This window comes from Akebia trifoliata, chromosome 11 (assembly GCF_017979445.1).
Source record: "Akebia trifoliata isolate Shusen 1 chromosome 11, ASM1797944v1, whole genome shotgun sequence".
Taxonomy (NCBI): domain Eukaryota; kingdom Viridiplantae; phylum Streptophyta; class Magnoliopsida; order Ranunculales; family Lardizabalaceae; genus Akebia; species Akebia trifoliata.
Window position 1 is genome coordinate 43,520,080 of NC_141385.1, and position 20,241 is coordinate 43,540,320.

At 33.2% G+C, this 20,241-nt stretch overlaps 2 protein-coding genes across 3 annotated transcripts; both read right to left on the reverse strand.

The window, feature by feature from the left end:
- Positions 1-2,010: 2,010 nt before the first annotated feature.
- LOC147391889 (GDSL esterase/lipase At2g42990-like) lies at positions 2,011-4,956 on the reverse strand. Its single transcript, XM_086459686.1, has 3 exons — positions 4,576-4,956; positions 4,012-4,501; positions 2,011-2,284 (listed from the first exon to the last, which is right to left on the reverse strand). Exons 1-3 carry the CDS (start codon positions 4,939-4,941, stop codon positions 2,091-2,093), a joined length of 1,050 nt encoding a protein of 349 aa, XP_086315812.1. The 5' UTR covers positions 4,942-4,956; the 3' UTR covers positions 2,011-2,090.
- Positions 4,957-14,375: 9,419 nt separating this feature from the next.
- LOC147391890 (GDSL esterase/lipase At2g42990-like) lies at positions 14,376-17,070 on the reverse strand. 2 transcript variants are annotated; one of them, XM_086460275.1, is made up of 3 exons: positions 16,634-17,070; positions 16,071-16,560; positions 14,376-14,615 (listed from the first exon to the last, which is right to left on the reverse strand). In XM_086460275.1, exons 1-3 carry the CDS (start codon positions 16,997-16,999, stop codon positions 14,458-14,460), a joined length of 1,014 nt encoding a protein of 337 aa, XP_086316401.1. In that variant the 5' UTR covers positions 17,000-17,070; the 3' UTR covers positions 14,376-14,457. The 2 variants fall into 2 exon arrangements, with proteins under 2 accessions (XP_086316401.1, XP_086316400.1); XM_086460274.1 differs by having other exon boundaries at positions 14,376-14,651; positions 16,634-17,067.
- Between the last annotated feature and the right edge of the window lie 3,171 nt (positions 17,071-20,241).

The following is a 20,241-nucleotide window of genomic DNA, read 5'->3' on the forward strand; positions in this document are numbered from 1 at the left end:
AGTGAAGAAGAATCCATTAACCTCAACATCAAATTTACTCTTGAAATTTCTCTGTTGTTTTTTAAGGTGAATCTATCTCTCTTTTCTCTCTCAGGTTGGTGGATCCATAATACTATTTAAATTGTTAAGATGAGATCTAGGATTTATGATTCTACAAAATATATTAATTTTAGTTTTCTATTTCCCAAATGTGTTAATTTTGTACAATGAAACTTCAGTTCTTCCATTAATCCACTAAAGATTGAAGTGTTTCATTTCAAGTCTTTCTTGATGAGATTGAGGAGAGCTATCCTATTTAGAATTAGATGATGATCAGTTTATCATTTTTTCCTCTCTCCTTCTGTTTTATTCACTCTATTTTCTTTATAATTCTCCATAGTTTTGATTATTTGTTATCATTGAAGATCTTCTGATGCCTGTAATTTTGTACCCAATTGAATATTAAGTTCAAAAGATGAAATTGCTGCTTATGTTTCTCTATCAACTGGTTATTCGATCATATTTTGTTCGATTCATTTGAACTTTAGTTGTTTGGTGATATTAATTATTAGCTGAATTTTACTTGTAGAACCCTTGTGAAAACACCTTCAAACTGAGTCTAAAAACAATTGGAAACCGATTGAAATGATGTATATTACAGGCCGTCCAATCCCGTTGAATTCAGTTCCCTCAAAATCCAATAGAAATGTTGACTATTGAGTGTGTTTAAACGATCGTAGTATCCGAAGAAGAATCTAAAAATTTACCGCATCCTTTTTTTCACACTTAGATTTTTTAGAGGGATAAATTTCAAAATTTATGTTGTTTTGCTGCATTTGAACTTCTTGTTTGTTTTCTAGAAGTTGGAAATAAAGTTGCTTGAATCTGGCACTTATTTTCTGTATGGTTATATATTATTCGAGATGGGTCTTTGATATTACAATAATTATTCTGCTAGAGGCTTAATATTCAAATATGCATATATATGAAGTTCTTATTTTATTGTTTTGTATTCAAATTCCAATTTTTCATCTTGAGATGTGGTAATATTCTTGTACAATCTTTATGGGTTTTGGATGGGACTACTGGTTTGAATATGTACCTTTAGATATTGGTAAGTATCTTTTTCTTATACATTTAGATATTTAGTTATTCAGTTCTGTGATTTTTGTTAGTATCAAGAGCTGCATTATTTGATAAACCATGTGTTTATTTCACTTAATTTCTATTTATTTATGTGCTCTTTTGTTTTCTTCGTAAAGTCATTCTCTAAGCAAAGGGTTATAAATGATAAAAACTTTCGAGCATCTCTGTTAATTTTTTTATGATTCTTTTTTGGTTATATTGCTTACATTGACGCTAGACTTCAAATGAGTTTAAAATTTCATTTTCTCTCTTTCATTCCTCTTTTTTTGATGATAGGAAATTTATTGCACTTTAGCTTGTTCGCTTAGGTCACACTTCAACAAAACCCAATTAATTTATGGATTTTGCCAAAAGTGCACCCTTTGGGCACGTGTAATTTATTGCACTTTTAACTTGTTAGCTTAGGTCACACATCAACAAAACCCAATTAATTTATCGGTTTTGCAAACATATGGCTTAGGGCACCTGTTATTTATTGCACTTAAATGTGTTCGCTAAGGTCACACGACAACAAAACCCAATTAATTTATCGATTTTGCTAACATGTGCTTAAGGGTACATGTTATTTATTGCACTTTAATGTATTCGCTTAGGTCACACGTCAACAAAATCTAATTAATTTATCGATTTTACTAAGGGCACCCGTTAAAGTGCAATAAATAGACTTTGGAAACTGGAATCTGAGAGTATTGTGATGAAATGGAATTTTTTAAAGGGCATTTTCGATACAAAATTCAATTTCCAAAGTGTATTTATTGATGGGGCACACATGGACAAGACCCTTAATTTATATCTATTTTGATGTATAACCCTAGGCACTTATGCCAAACATCCTAGTACATACCTCACTTGAATATAATTAGACGAACCACACATCGATCAATGTAACTAAAAGGGTAATATTATTATGCATATCTCATCACAGACTCTACAATGACGATCATCACATTGATGGATTGATGGATTTAACAAAACATGGCAAGGATTGTCTTCATATTGTAATCGGAGATCATATGGTTCATCTTTTCAGTAAGGTGAATTGCATCCCAAAATATGTACTTGTTCGCATCCTGGCACGTAAATGGGGTCAATTGATTGCAAAGGTAACTCAGCTCAAATATTCCTGTGCCACAACATCCTTCGACCACATTCTCAAATCCTAGAAATAAAAATCAAGTTAAGTTCAATCAAAGAAAGATTTAAAATATCATCTCAATAAAATATTTCAATCAAGAGGAAAATTAAGACTATCTTGATTGAGATATTCTGAAATGGATCAACATTAAATCATGAATTAACATGCAATGCAAGGGTTTTCAATGATCAGTGTGTTTCAAGTTTAATAACTCTCCCATTAAAAATGCACAACACATACACATCTATATTAAAAGAATAATGATGAATGCATCAAGTATTGGTACACGGCTGAAATGGCAAGGGCACAAAACCGCACATCTTTTTCATGTGTATCCCGATGAAAATGATTTATGGTTATGTGCCTTCGCCATGCCAGCCGTGTACCAAATTAGAACCGTAGATCTTTACTTCTTGGGATACACAAGTATAAATATTTATGGAGATACGCATATGTGTATCCCGAGACATAAAATCTATGGTTCTAGCACATGCCACATCAGGAGAGTATTTTCAGTATGCCACACAGGGGAGTCAGATTATCACGACTCAATTGAAAAATGAAAAAACCAATCTAATTAAGTTAGTCAAATCATGGTTAAAAATCTTGTCTTGATGCAAAGTTTCAATTAGGAGAAAAACCAATATTATCTTGGTTTGAGATATTCTAAAATATTCTGAAACAATTCAGGACTAATGTTATGTGTGTCTCAAATAAGATATTTTGAAAATGGTACAAAACTTGAAATAATGAATTAGAGAGATTTAATCCCCCACCCCCAATAAATTAAGATCCGTACACAAAATGAACGCATAGGTTCACATAAAATCCTAATCATATAAATGCAAATTCTACTGGTCTTTGAGAGACCGTTGGATTTTACATTTACCCAATCAAGATTTATGTTTGAATATATGAGCTCCCGTTCCATGAGTCTATGGATGGCGACACACATTGTGTTTATATATATATATATATATATGTATATATATGTATATATATATATATGTATATATATATGGGAAATGTTCAGCAACAAACATTTTGGCAAAACATTTTTCAAAACATGGGTTAGAGATTTTGGAATGGGCTGATTTTTGGTGAGGATATCTCTACGGTGAGGAGATCATCATCACCAAAAATCAGCCCATTCCAAAACTTCTAACCCCAATTTGCAAGTTGAAAAATCGTGGACCATCCATTTTTTGTAAATCATTTTTGATGAGGTTAGAAGTTTTAGAATGGGCTGATTTTTGGTGATGATGATCTCCTCACCGTAGAGATCATCCTCACCAAAAACCAGCTCATTCCAAAACATCTAACCCATGTTTTGAAAAATGTTTTGCCAAAATGTTTGTTGCTGAACGGGACCCTATATATATATATATATATATATATATATATATATATGTGTGTGTGTGTGTGTGTGTGTGTGTGTGTGTGTGTATGGGGGGGGGGGGTGGCATTCGGCACATAATCTTATTCTCACAAAGTTTTTTCCTATGTGATTTAAAAGGTTTAGATCGGACTTATGTTTTTTGTGAGGACGGTCTCTATGATGATGAGATTATCCTCACTAAAAATCAGTCAAATCCAAAAATTTTAAGTCCATCAAAAGTGGTTAAGAATTGTGAATCGTTGACTTTTTCCCGAAAATTGGTAAATCACTTTTGATGGACTTAGAAAATTCAGATTCGGATGAATGCAACCCCCCCCCCCCCCCCCCCTATTTGAAAAAAAAACATACACACCGTACAAGTAGGGTTTCTCAATGGCTTCTATCAAGATGTCATACACATTGGAAAACACCAGTTTGATCCCTCTAGCTTCCTTTGTCAACTTATCTATTAAGATATTTAGCTTCACATTAAAATCTCTAGCCACCTTGTTATGGTCTTCCCTACAAGCACGACCACCTATGAAATTTTCTGCTCTCTCAAATGGAACGCACCCCATTGGAATAATACCAGTCAATACTATTTTCCTTGCACCCAATCGATAAATATCCAAAATAAAATTCTCCACAAGCCCAATCAAAAAATTCTGGAACTCTTCAATCGTGAATTGTGACGATCGTCTAGTATTCCCATAGTAATTCTCCAAGAAATCATTGATCCCTGAATTAATTAGATACAATGCTTCATGCAATGTGCTCAATGCCTTGTACTTCCCCAAGTATCTAACTAATTTCTTCCGAAATTCCTTAAAGTACTCCACTTCCTTCCACATCGGTGTCACTGACTGCAATTCAAATTAACCAAAAAAAATGTATCAAGAACGAAAATTATTCATAATTAAGTTGAAAATCGACTTACTAGCACATCAGAAGTAGCATTATCGAATCCAGTTCCAGCTGAACCAAAGGTGACACCAGTTGCAAAATCCCTTATGCTATATGCAGGATCTAAATACGCAGGTATTGCTGTCTTGAGTCCAAACGCCTCGGAAATAAAATCGGTAGTAATCCGACCATTACAAAATCGTCCAGTCGGCTTCCCACCTTCGAAATCACGACCATAAGGCTTAAAATTGCCCCTAGCTATTGTTGGGATAAAATTGTTATTGCCCGCATCGGTTGTTGAGTCCCCGAAGACAATGATGCATGGAACCTTAGCTCCGACATCATTGACAAATATTAGGAACTGTGTTAAGAGGAGCCAAGACAAGCTCACTTGGACCATTTTTTTTGGTTTGTGAAAAAGAGCTCTATGTGGATTTGCAAAAAGGATCAGCTTAATATAGTTATAAAACTAGGGTTTGTGAATTTGTGGATAGACAAAGAAAGGTAGGCTCGTGATTCATTATTGATGGAGATTTAATGTAGGGCTACATTATTGATGGAGGTTTATAATTGAGGGAGACCTATATATTTTGGTACCTAACCACATCTGTAAAGTTGCTGAGGGATATTAATTGCTACCTAGCCATGAAGTAATGATCAACTAATTATTGTGGCAATGAAAATTTTGATGGCTGATGGAATAGATATCCCATCTCCTACTTTTGTACCTAACCTTGGCCACTCGCTGAAGTGATTTTATTTCCTATTCTGATCATGCCTTAAAAAGGGTTGTCACTGGTCCCCAATAGGCAATTCATGCTATCGCTTAAGGAATCCAGTACAAAAAGAGGGGGAGAAATTATATAAAGTGGCTCGACTCTGGTAAAGATTTTAGTGTTTAAAGAGCAGTTTGAAAAAAAAATCAAAATTTTACTGTTAAATCATCAAGAAAACACAATTTGACTTATGGTCAAGGGAGTTAAGCCTAATCTTGCATTTTGCAAGGGGGTAAACCTAATATCACCAATTTTATAGGGGGTGTTTCTGAAATACCCAACTATTTATGATTATAATCAAGTAAATACAACATGAAAAAAAAAATCTCATACTCCACGGATCATGGTGTCAAAATTTTCATTATCGAATTTTTTTTTTTTCAGACGGGTCAAAATCATTAAATTAATGGAGGATGAGAGAAATTTGACAGTTTTAAGCCATCAAATCTAGGGGACATCACAAATTACAGTGGCCCTAGGATATCGAATTTTAATTTTTAAGTTCATGGGCCTTGGTCCATCGAATCTTCCTGTAGAAATTTTCAATTTTCACATGGTGAAATATGTTGATAATTTTAGATAAAATTGATCGAATTGTCAAACACAATTTGCTAAGATGAAATATGATGACGACGATAAATTTAAGAAAGCAATACTATCATGAGTTATGACATGACCCTACAACTCTAAATTGCCACTTCTCACTTTTTGGACCTTTGGACATATTGATTTTTTGACACCTTTGCGCCGCACGTCCAAAGATGACTTGATTAATATTGTTAAATGATCCAAAAACTTTTTATATTGGATTGGAGATATGGGTTTGGGGTGTTAGGTCCCTCGTTAACAATCTCCCGTTTAGTTCTTGAAAAATTCATGAATTTTTCAATTTTTCAATGAAAGTATTATTCTCTGGATTGTTGACCTATTCTGAACAATTCACATAGTTAAAAATAAAAAATAAAACACGGTTTTTATAAAATTTTACGAATTTTTATAAAACATGATAGAAAAAAAAAAAAAAGCTATTGTAATTTGTTGTATCTTACATGTAAATTTGTATGTTGTGACATGTAACACAAGTTGACTTTGATCCAGCCATGCTTCAAAATTTTGGAGGAATTCATCTTTTTTAAGTGTCAAATGTCCTTTTTATCTTTAAAAAAAAATAATGACATGGCCCTTTACATACATTTGAGATTACACATTAATTTTTCTGATTGATGAGTTGCTCCTTGACTTTTGTCTTCTTTTATCAACCAATGAAACAATAACCCCAATGCCTTGATTATCATCACCATCATTATTACCATCACCATTATATCATCACCTTCAACATCACCGTTAACATCACCAATTTCATCATCACCATCACTATTAGCATCACTATCATTTACCGAATTTTTGATTTCAAAATTTTCAAATGAGACGGATAATACACGTATGAAGCATATGCCACATATTTTCCATTTATCGAATTTTTGCAATCCAAAATCGAATAGAACCCAAAATTTTCACATATTGAATTTTAGCTGTATTATGAATTGCTAACACGGGTTACATTTGAAATCCATGAAAAGATTGTAGGCAAGAACATCTAAATATGTAAATTTATTAAAATAATAATATAATTTATTTATTTAAATATAAATTTATAAAATTATTGCAAATCTCATAGACAAGATATATATTTTTTTTGGATAATTATAATTGTTACGAAAAGGTCTATCCTTTGACTCAGCGAATAATCGATAATTCAAAAATGACGATTTTTCTGCTTGACAAATCTTTGAAAACATGGTGTACTGAACTAGTTTGGACTGGCTCTGTTAGGGTTGGGATCCATGGACTCATGAAAAGAGATTTATAGATAAATAAACAAGCAAATGTGATAATTATAATTAGAAATCCAACAATTAAATGTACCCTAGAGATACATGACAAATTAAAGGATGTGTCTTATCCTATCCGTTAGATCTAATTGTAGGCATCAAAATTTTACAAGCGTCCTTACAAATTTTATAAATCATAAGAAAGTCCCTCGATATTATAAATGGGCCCAATTGCAAATAGAGCCCATTGATCGTGAATAAGCCTCCTATAAATTGGGTTTGGCTTTTCGCAGATAAAGCCCGCAACATAAACAAATGGTTTAAAAGTAGGATCTATTCATCATTTCATACATTGTCCACTCAATCATTAATCATATAGTAAATGTCTCTTTCAAATTTTAAGTAATTTATTAGTCATAGAGACATATTTACAAATGAAACTTAGTATAATAAGTTATTTTTAAATATAACTTTATCAATATTTACAAATTGAAATCAATCTATATAAAATTTTCAGTAAACTTGTTTGATGTAAATATAACTAAAGTTAGATTTTTTTTTTTTTTTTTTAAATTTTGTTTTGGGCACAAAATCTTAGAGCGACCACAACATTAAAGCTTCATAAATTAAAAATTCAATTTTCAAAGCTTCATGATCTATGAGTATAATCAAAATCTGCAGGACTCCTCCTATATAATGATGGATTATTTATTTTCAGTGTTGGCGTAAAATTCTTTAGTAGAATGTAAAAAGTAGGGATGGGATCAATTTTTTTTATTTATTTATTATCTTTTAGAAGAAAAATAATAAGCATTTTTTTATATTAGAGTGCAATTGGTTCTAGGTGACATGCAAGTAGTCGATCCCATTACTTCAACACGTAAGTTTACATATCCATCAATCCTCCAACTCTATGGTTTAAAGTCTATAAAATGTTTGGCTACATTCTAGAACTTCAAATTAAAATCCTTCAAAATATGCGATCTAGTCAATGTCTTAGTTCAAATTATCATTCTTCTTGTTTTTCTATTTCTCAATTGTCATTCATTTTTTTTTTTTTTTTTTAAATATAATTTAACAGCTTGGTGAGTGAGGATTGAAGATACAAAAGTTTTTTTAAAAGCTTCAATTTTCCATCGTTATTCTTCTTTCCCTTCTTCAATCGTGTCGTATGAGATTCTTCAACTTGATAAGGATTGAGGTGTCTTCAACATTCTCTAGCACATATCATCGATCAATCGTTAAAAAAAAACATCCACAATTACTAAACCATCTTTCACTACGTGAAAATTACAAAGTTTGACAAAAATAAAATTGTTGGGCCTTGCTTGACGAATTTTAGAAATCCAAATTTAACGTCCTTTGGGTCATTGATTTCATGATATTTCCCACCATTAAACACATTCTGCGATTGTGAAACTCTCCCTCTCTCTCTCTCTATGTGTGTGTGTGTGTGTCTCTCTCTCTCTCTCTCGATCTCATCTTTCTCTCTCTATGTCTCCCTCGATTGATCTTATCCCCCCCTCTATTTGATCAACCAATCTCTCTCGATACATCTCATCTCCCCTGTTATCTGATCGATCGAACTTAATCTATCTCTATCACTCATCCTCTCTATCTCTCATCTCTCTCAGTGATCTATCGATCTCTCTCTCTATTTCTGATATCTCGAAGTGATCTCTCGATCTCTCAACATTGGGAACAATGGAGTGAAGAAGAATCCATTAACCTCAACATCAAATTCACTCTTGAAATTTCTCTGTTGTTTTTTAAGGTGAATCTATCTCTCTTTTCTCTCTAAGGTTGGTGGATTCATAATACTATTCAGGTTGTTAAGATGAGATCTAGGATTTCTGATTCTACAAAATATATTAATTTTGATTTTTTATTTCCCAAATGTGTTAATTTTGCACAATGAAATTTTAGTTCTTCCATCAATTCACTAAAGATTGAAGTGGTTCGTTTCGAGTCTCTCCTGATGAGATCAAGGAGAGCTATCTTATTTAGAATTAGATGATGATCTATTTATCATTTTTTCCTCTCTTCTTCTATTTTATTTGCTATATTTTCTTTATAATTCTCCATAGTTTTGATTATTTGCTGTTATTGGTGATCTTTTGATACCTGTAATTTTGTATCCAATTGAATATTAAGTTCAAAAAATGAAATTGCTGCTTATGTTTCTCTATCAACTGGTTATTCGATCATATTTTGTTCGATTCATTTGAGAAAACACCTTCAAACTGAGTCTAGAAACAGTTAGAAACCAATTGAAATGATGCATATTAGAGGCCACCTAATCCTGTTGAATTAAGTTCCCTCAAAATCCAATAGAAATTTTGACTATTGAGTGTGTTTAAACGATCATAATGTCCGAAGAAGAATCTTAAAATTTTCCGCATCCTTTATTTAACACTTAGATTTTTTAGAGAGAGGGATAAATTTCAAATTTTCCTTCGTTTTGGTGCATTTGAACTTCTTGTTTGTTTCTAGACATTGGAAATAAAGTTGCTTGAATCTGGCACTTACAAGAATTATTCTGCAAGAGGCTTAATATTCAAATCTGCATGTATATGGAGTTCTTATTTTATTGTTTTGTATTCAATTCCAATTTTTCATCTTGAGATGTGGTAATTTTCTTGTACAATCTTTATAGGTTTTGGATGGGACAATTGGTTTGAACGTGTACCTTTAGATATTAGTAATTATTTTTGTCTTATACATTTAGATATCTAGTTATGCAGTTCTGTGATTTTTGTTACTATCGAGAGCTGCTTTATTTGACAAACCATGTGCTTATTTCACTTTATTTCTATTTATTGATGAATCTTCGAAAGTCTAAACGAGTAATGGATAATAATTTTTCATGACCATTATTAATGCTGCTGGAGTGATCGAACATATATCCTTATATGATGATCTTTTGCTAGGTCTTCTTTTGTTTTCTTCGTGAAGTCATTCTCTAAGCAATGGGTTATAAATGATAACAACTTTTGAGGACTACGTTAATCTCTTTATGATGATCTTTTGCTAGGTCCTCTTTTATTTTCTTTGTTAAGTCATTCTCTAAGTAATGGGTTATAAATAAAAACTTTCGAGGATCTCTGTTAATCTTTTTATGACTCTTTTTTTATTATATTACTTACGTTGACGTTTGACTTCAAATGAGTTTAAAATTTAATTTTCCTTCTCTCCTCCCTATTTTTTTTTATGATAAGAAATTCATTGTTCAATGTCTAGATTGTCACCAGTTAGTTTCAAGCAAAACTGTGATATTTTCAAAATTGCATTTATAAGCTCTCTTTTTATTTAAAAAACTGCATTAATATTTGATGGTCATAGGCTTCGGATTTTTTTTGTTTTTAAGCTCAGTCTCCAATAATTTGTCAATTCAGAATCGTAAAAAAAAAATTCTACAAAAAAATATTTGATGAATTGAGGCCATAAAGTATGATTTTTTTCACATATTATTTATGCAATTTATGACCATTGTCAACTTACGTGTGAGATGCATTTAAACACCTCGTTAGTAAAGAAACATATGAGTAAAACATCGACAAAAAATACATATAATTACGGTTGATAAGTCATGAATAAAATATTAACAGAATTGGCATACACAATTGATAAATCTTGTAGAAGTCAATTATTTCAAGCCAAATCTTAATTACACGGTGGATATAATGTTGACAAATCATAAAAAGCTTACCGATAGGCTTTGACTAAAGCGTTGACTTAACTCTCCGAAGCAATTGACATTTGGTAAATAAATATTGACATCTGCATTTTAAATGGTAAAAGTTCTGAAGTTATGTGTCATTTCAAGCTGGACTGCAATATAAAACAAGATATTAATTTAGACCTCTTATGTTATTATAGCAAAGAGGATGCATTAGATTCCTCTTATAAAACTATAATGTTTTTGAAATAATTTTTTAAAATAACTATAAAAAAAATATAGATCATGTATAGATCCTAGGTTTTGTTATACATATGCACATGCCACTAATTAGCTTTTACTATTATAATGAGAGAAGGCATAGTAGAAATGGTTAGACACCAAAATTTAAGAGGCAGTAAATGCCCCCATTTTTATATTTATATTTAATATAATTTAGATTATTTTAGACAAAATCAAGGAAAATGCAATTTGCATGTTGCTTAATTTTCAAAATTACGTAAGTATATTTTTTAACATGTAATATTCAAAAACCTATAGACAACCCAATTTGTATGAACTTGAAAGGACTTATCAAAAATGCATTCCAAGCTCAAATACTGACAAAAGGGTTCAGTGTGCAAAATCCACATCTTTTTTCAACCACTAAACCAAACCCATCAATGCCCTTCTAAAAATCCATTCTCATCACTAAACTCACTCCAATCACCTTGTCACATGTCATCACTACTTTCGTCCTCTTAAAATCAATCTCTTCATCACTTTCAACATACCATGTCGTATAATTTTTTCTCTAAAAATCATCTCATAAGTCATCCCCCATACACTTTTCCTTAATCAAATCACCTAATCCCCTCAAAAGTTATACATGCTTACCTTCTCAAAATCAAATCACCTAACCCTTTACCTTAACCATTCCTTCAATCAACCATCTCACTATCTTAACTTGACTTGCATTCAACCAAGTCATGGATTACAAAACCCAACCCATTATGATCTTACTAATTGACATGGGTCAAAAAGAGATTTATTTACCCTTTTCCATTTTTACCTTCCATAAATACCTAATTTCAACCTCATTCTCTCAAAAAAACTTATGCCATTTCTTCTCAACTCCCATTTTGGAGCCTTTTCTACCTTAAAAGGTATCTTAAAACTCTATAAGAACCTGCCCTCTCCACAAAATCCAATGCTTGGGCTCCTTTTCTCAAGCCTCAAATCTCAATTCTCTCAATCCACCTCTCTTTGAATATCAAATCCCCATATCTAAATCTCTAATCTCTAGAATTATTTAAACCTAAAACTCATCTCCTCTACACTAAAGAATATAAGGACTCAAGACTCACCTTTTGAAGATCAAAGAAAATATTATGAAGAAAATACTTCAAGAACAAGATAGGGTTAAGATTGAGAGTACTTGTACCCCTCTCCCCCTTTTATTCCCATCTTCTACTTCCCCCTTTCTTTAATTTAGGTTTAGAAAACATTTAAGATGTGTTGAACACCATCTTATACACCCGATAGATGGAAGTACTTTAAAAAAAAATCAAACCTTTTTTAACCATACACACATTGTGCACTCACTACTCCAAATGATTTTCAAGGCTAAAGGATATTGGGCCTCTTTTTTCATAAAAATTGGCCCATAACCACAAAAGCCTACTTTTTTCAAAGTTTTTGTGACTTTAAGGTAAGACATGAATCAGGATCAATTCTTTCAATGAAGTGATCCTTGAGATCTACACCAATATCAATGTCTTTTTTACATTTGAAAGGTACAAATCATGTTTTATTGCGTTTTCCCTTCTTTTGTTTTATTTTCTAAAAAATGGTCATGTTTCAAGGTAACAATCGAAGGTAAAGAGATTGGGATGATTAACACCTTTCATGTTCTCTAATTGGATCTCTTACCTAGACTCTAGGTAAATCGATTTCCTATATCCATATAAGAGTCACTACTTTGCGCAAAAATTGATTTTTCAAATTATTATTTGGATAGCTATTCACACCTATTTCCTAAAAATGAATGACGGTGACTCCAAATCACGTAGTGTTAATCTTTTGAACTCAAAAATCATATTATCACAAAACCCTTTAATTAATATCTCAAATGACAAATATGCCCTTTTAATATACGTGCCATGTGTGTTTGCAAATGTCACCTAGTTTTACATAACGGTAAAACCAATGCAAGTTAGTTTGGCTTGTACGCTTGAGAGAAGTTCAATGAAGATTAGTAATGCATGTTTTTTTTATTGATAAAAGAAAATAACAATACAACAAAGAAAGGGAAGGTCGAGGTGACCGACATAGAAAAGAAAAACAGTCACAAAAAAAATAACAAAGACAATAGGCTAAGGATTTGAAATAATGCAAACATTTTCCCACTGAACAAGGAAATCCTCAAAGAAACTATTTTGAACTCCTTGAAAATCTTGCACAAAAAGAAGAGGAGATCAAGAATTAAGAGCAAGGTCTCTTGGCTAGATGAATATTTCCTTAAAAAATTTTAGCATTTATTTTCTTCCAAATACTCCAAGTGATCGCAAAAGGGGTTACATTAGAAACAAACCTTTTTGAAAGGCAAAAACTTTCCCCCAAATAGATCCATACTTCAAAAACCCCTCAAACTGTGCCTGGCAAACATCAATCCATTTCAAATGAGAGAAAAATTTCCCACACTTCAGTAGCCATTTTACAACGAAGGAGTAAATGGATCACCGACTCCCCATCTTTCTCGCACATACAACAGTAACTCTAACCACAAAAATCACTTTTCTTCAACTGATATAACGTGAGAACTCTTTCCCGAACTGTTGTCCATACAAAAAAAGCGACCTTATAAGATACCCTTGAACCCCACACTGCAAAGTGAGGGAAGGGAAAATCCCCAACCTTGTTTAGGTCGTTATAAAACTCTCAGACTGAAAACAAACCCTTAGAATTTGTGTTCCAAACTTGTCGGAATAATGCATATTTGCCATCTACTTGAGGGAAAATATGTTATAGCCGGTTACCCACGTACCAAATAACGGGATAACCGGATATAGCAATATAATAGCACAATCAATTAATTGCTAGCCACTGCCTCGTTAATTTGGGTTTTGTTAGCATAAGGGCACACGTTAAAGTGGAATAAACATGCCCTGGGAATAAGCATCTAGGTATTTTGGTATAAAAAGTTTTTTTTAGGGCATTTTCGGTATTAAAATCAGTGTATTTATTGCACTTTAACTTGTTCGCTTAGGTCTGGGGCACACGTCAACAAAGCCTAATTAATTTATCGATTTTACTAATGGCACCTGTTAAAGTGCACTAAATAGATTTTGGAAATTGGAATCTGAGGGTATTTCGATGAAATGGAATTTTTTAAAGGGTATTTTCGGTAAAAAGTTTAATTTCCAAAGTGTATTTATTGACGGGGGCACACAACGTGGACAAGACCCTTAATTTATATCTATTTTGAGGTATAACACAGGAAAGTCATACCAAACATCCTACTACATACCTCACCTTAATATAACTAGACGAACCACACATCGATCCATGTAACTAAAAGGGTAATATTATTATGCATCTCTCATCACACACTCTACAATGATGATCATCACATTGATGGATTGATGGATTTAACGAAAAATGGCAAGGGTTGTCTTCATATCGTAATCAGAGATTATATGGTACATCTTTTCAGTAAGGTGAATTGCATCCCAAAATATGTACTTGTTCGCATCCTGGCACGTAAATGGGGTCAATTGATTGCAAAAGTAACCCATCTCAAATATTCCTGTGCCACAACATCCTTCGATCACATTCTCAAATCCTAAAATAAAAAAATCAATTTAAGTTAATCAAAGAAAGATTTAAAATATCATCTCCATAAAATATTTCAATCAAGAGAAAAATTAAGACTATCTTGATTGAGATATTCTGAAATGGATCAACATTAAATCATGAATTAACATGCAATGCAAGGGTTTTCAATGATCAGTGTGTTTCAAGTTTAATAACTCTCCCGTTAAAAATCCACAACACGTACACATCTATATTAAAAGAATAATGATGAATGTACGCGGTCTTGGTACGTGGTTGAAATGGCAAGGGCATAGAATTGCACATCTTTTTCCTGTGTATCCCGATGAAAATGATCTATGATTCTGTGCCCTTACCCCCCCCCCCCCCCACACACACACACACACGTGACAAACTCAAAATACTCCCCCAATTTTACTTGTGTTAGAACCATAGATCTTTACTCATTGGGATACACAACTGTCAATATTTTTGGAGATATGCAGATGTGTATCCCGAGGCATAAAAACTATGGTTCTAGCACATACCACATAAGGAGAGTATTTTGAGCATGCCACGTAGGGGAGTCAGATTATCACGACTCAATTGAAAAATGAAAAATCCAATCAAATTAAGTTAGTCAGATCATGGTTTAAAATCTTGTTTTCATGCAAAGTTTCAATTAGGAGAAAAACCTATATTATCTTGGTTTGAAATATTCTGAAATATTTTGAAATAATTCAGGACTAATGTTTTGTGTCTCAGATGAGATATTTTGAAAATGGTACGAAACTTTAAATCATGAACTAGAAGGATTTTATCTTGGTCTGAGATATTCTAAAATATTTTGAAACAATTCAGGACTAATGTTTTGTGTGTCTCTGATAAGATATTTTGAAAATGGTACGAAACCTTCAATCATGAATTAGAGAGATTTAATCCCCTACCCCCGATAAGTTAAGATCCATACACTTGTACAATGAAAATGGTACGAAACTTGAAATCATGAACTAGAAAGATTTTACATCCCCCCAATTAGTTAAGATCCCTACACTTGTGAAAATGAATGCATATGTTCACATAAAATCCTGATCATTTAGATGCAAAATCTAACTGTCTTTGAGAGACTGTTTGGTTTTACATTGACTCAATCAAGATTTATATTTGAATATGTGAGTTCCTTTTCCACAAGTCTATGGATCGCGACACACTATATATATAGGTGGCGTTTGGCTCACAATCTTATTCTCACAAAAATTATCCTATGTGACTTAAAAGTTTCGGATTGGGCTGATTTTTTGTGAGGATGATTTATATGGTGAGAAGATCATCCTCACCAAAAATCATTTGAATCTGAAACTTTTAAGTCTATCAACAGTGGTTTATCATCCTCGCCAAACGCCCCCCTCCCCCACCTTCTATTTATATATTTGAAAAAAAAAATACTCACCATACAAATAGGGTTTCTCAATGGCTTCTAACAAGATGTCATACACATTGGAAAACACCAGTTTGATCCCTCTAGCTTCCTTTCTCAACTTATCTATTAACATATTTAGCTTCACATTAAAATCTCTAGCCACCTTGTTATGGTCTTCCCTACAAGCATGACCACCCATGAAATTTTCTGTTCTCTCAAATGGAACACACCCCATTGCAGTAATACCAGTCAATACTATTTTCCTTGCACCCAATCGATAAATATCCAAAATAAAATTCTCCACGAGCCCAATCAGAAAATTCTGGAACTCTTCGATCGTGAATTGTGACGATCGTCTAGTATTCCCATAGTAATTCTCCAAGAAATCATTGGTCCCTGAACTAATAAGATACAATGCTTCCTGCAATGTGCTGGATGCCTTGTACTTCCCCAAGTATTTAACTAATTTCTTCCGAAATTCCTTAAAGTACTCCACTTCCTTCCACATCGGTATCACCGACTGCAATTCAAATTTACCAAACAAATGTATCAAGAACGAAAATTATTCATAATTAAGTTGAAAATCGACTTACTAGCACATCAGAAGTAGCATTATCGAATCCAGTTCCAGCTGAACCGAAGGTGACACCAGTCGCGAAATCCCTTATGCTATATGCTGGATCTAAATATGCGGGTACTGCTGTCTTGAGTCCAAACGCCTCAGAAATGAAATCGGTAGTAATCCGACCATTACAAAATCGTCCAGTTGGCTTCCCACCTTCGAAATCACGACCATAAGGCTTAAAATTGCTCCTAGCTGTTGTTGGGATAAAATTGTTATTGCCCGCGTCGATTGATGAGTCCCCGAAGACGATGATGCACGGAACCTTAGCTCCGACATCACCGACAAATATTAGGAACTGTGTTAAGAGGAGCCAAGAGAGGCTCACATGGACCATTTTTTTTTTTTTTGGTTTGTGAAAAAGAGCTCTATGTGGAATTGCAAAAAGGATTAGCTTAACATAGTCATATAAAAGTGGGCTTTCTGAATTTGAGGATAGACAAAGAATGGTAGGTTTGTGATTCATTTATTGGCCTACATTATTGATGGAGGTTTAATTGAGGGGACTATATATTTTGGTACTTAACCACATCGTGTAAAGTAGTTGAGTTATATTAATTGCCACCTAGCCATGAAGTAATGATCAACTAATTATAATGGCAATGAAAATTTTGATGGCTGATGGAACTACTTAGGGTATTTTACAACCCCACCCCTAGTAAAATTGGTGATATTATTAGATTTACACCCTTGCAAAATATAAGATTAAGTTTACTCCCTTGACCGTAAGTCAAGGTTGTTTTTTCTTAATGATTTAATATTGAAATTTTGATTTAGAAATTTAAGTATTTAAAGAGCATTTTGAAAAAAAAAAATCAAAATCAAATTTCAGCATTAAATCATCAAGAAAACACAATGTTGACTTATGGTTAAGGAGGTTAAGCCTAATCTTGCATTTTGCAAGGGGTAAATCTAATGTCACCAAATTTATAGGAGGTGTTTTTGAAATACCCAACTATTTATGATTATAATAAAAGAAAAGAAAAAAAAAAAGACTTATATTGTAAAAATTTGACGGACCATGGTGTCAAAATTTTCATTGTCGAATTTTTTTTCTTCTGACGGGTTTAAATCGTTAAATTAATGGAGGATGAGAGAAATTCAAATTAATGAAGGATAAGAGAAATTCGATGGCTCTAAACCGTCAAATCTAGGGACATCACAAATTATGGCGGCCTTAGGTTGTCGAATTTTTATTTTTAAATTCATGGGCCTTGGCCTGTTGAATCTTCCTATAGAATTTTTCAATTTCATTTAGTGAAATATGTTGATAATTTTAGATAAAATCGATCAAATTGTAGAATAAAATTTGCTAAGATGATCTCAAAATAATATGATGATGACGATAGAGTTAAGAAAGCAATGCTATCGTGAGTTTACAACTCTAAATTGCCACTTGTCACTTTTTGAACCTTTGGACATATCGATTTTTGACACCTCTACGTGGCACATCCAAAGATGACTAGATTAGTATTGTTAAGCCATCCAAAAACCTTTTATATTGGATTGGAGATATGGGTTTAGGGTGTTAGGTTGGGCTTAGGGTGTTAGGTCCGGCTTAGGGTGTTAGGTCCCTCGTTAACAATCTCCCGTTTAGTTCTTGAAAAATTCATGAATTTTTCAATCTTTTCAATGAAAATATTATTCTTGACATTATTGAATTATTTTGAATAATTCACCTATTTTAAGTTAAAAAAGAATAAAACACGGTTTTTTTAATAAAATTTTACGATTTTTTATAAAATTTGATCGAAAAAAATACTATTGTAATTTGTTATATGTTACAAAGTGTAAATTTTTATGTTATGACATGTAACACAAGTCGCCTTTGATCCCTCCATACTTCAAAATTTTGGAGGAATTCAGATTTTTAAGTGACAAATGTCTCTTTTATCTTTAAAAAAAAATAAAGACATGACTCTCTATAGACATTTTGTAGACACCCAAATTTGAGCGGGCCCTCGATGCAAAGTGCCCCAAAAATAGCAAAAATTGAAATGGACTCCGAGGCCCAAACCTACAAAAAATACAACGTATTTTGTCATCTTATTTTCAATAAATGGCCCAAGGCCTCTTACGTGGCCCACGGACCAAATCTCTTACCACCCTTCTAAACCCAATTCTCTACTCAAGCCCAAATCATTCAACCCAAACCCAATTCTCTACCCAAGCCCAACATCACAACCAATCACCCAATATGACACATGTCATTACCCCCTTCCACCTCCCTCATCCAATCAACCAACCAACTCCATTACTTCCCTCCAAAAATTAATTCAACCCATAACCCTACCCTAACCTATCCTATCCATTCTCTCAAATGAAACACTTATAACCTATCACCCTCTCCTAATCTACCCCCATCATTCCCTACAAAACCTATCTCTACAACCTAAACCTACACCTATCATCTCAAATCAAACACTCATCCTTTTATATCAACTCATCTCAACCCTTCACTTCCATCCACTTTTACACATGTCATCATCTCCCTCACCCTCCCAAAATATCATCAACCACCTCATTAAATCATCCATTCTCTTAAACCAAACATCATTTAATCACAACTACTACCTTAAACTCACCTCACCAAACACTCAACCCAAATGGGTTGGGTTGGATCCAAACCATTTGGGTCAAAACTCACCCATTTAACCTTCTTACACAAATACCCCTCAAACCCCATCAATTTACACATACCCTTCTCTTAAACCCCACACCATTCTACCACTTCTCATTATTTCATCCAACTCTACCCCTAAAATAACTCCCCAACTTCTATAAAAACCCACCCATTCTCCCCTTACAACAACTAATGAAAATTTGACAAAAACTCTAAAAGAAAAATCACAACTCTCCTCAACTCTCTACTCTTACTCTACTCTCAACACCCAACTCTCAACTCCCAACCTTCTCTCAAACAAATCAAGCAAAGGAAAAGAAGTTAAGGAAAGTCAAGGAAGGTCAAGGTGGGTTTGACAAAAGGACACCCCCCAACTTCCCTCTTCTACTCTCCCTTTCTCTACACATTTGCACACACCACTATGGTCTAAATCACCAAAGGGCCCCTTCTTCATAAGGGTGCCCTCAATGATTTGAACCTATATCGAAAGCCCCTCACACTTGAGGGCACATATCAAATGTTTTTTTTTTTAATTTCATTTTCTCTATTTCAAAAAATCGAATCCGAGGTTACCACATTACGTGGATGGAGTAGGGTGCCTAACACCTTCCCTACTCCATAAATGGACCCCCTTACCTTGAATCAAGGTTGGACCATACACCTTATCTTACGAGAGTCAACAAAAAATGGCAAAATGACATGATTTTTCAAAAATACAAATCCGGGTGACCATTCACACCCCTTTACCAATTTGAATGGTGGCGACTCCAAAACACCCCAAAGTGGAGGGATGTTTTAAAATATCGAAAATCCCGTGTCCACACATTTGAGATTAATTTTTTAAATTGATGAGTTGTTCCTTGACTTTGGTCTTCTTTTATAAACCAATAGAACAATAACCTCAATGCCTTCATTATCATCACCTTCAACATCATCATTAACATCACCAATTTCAT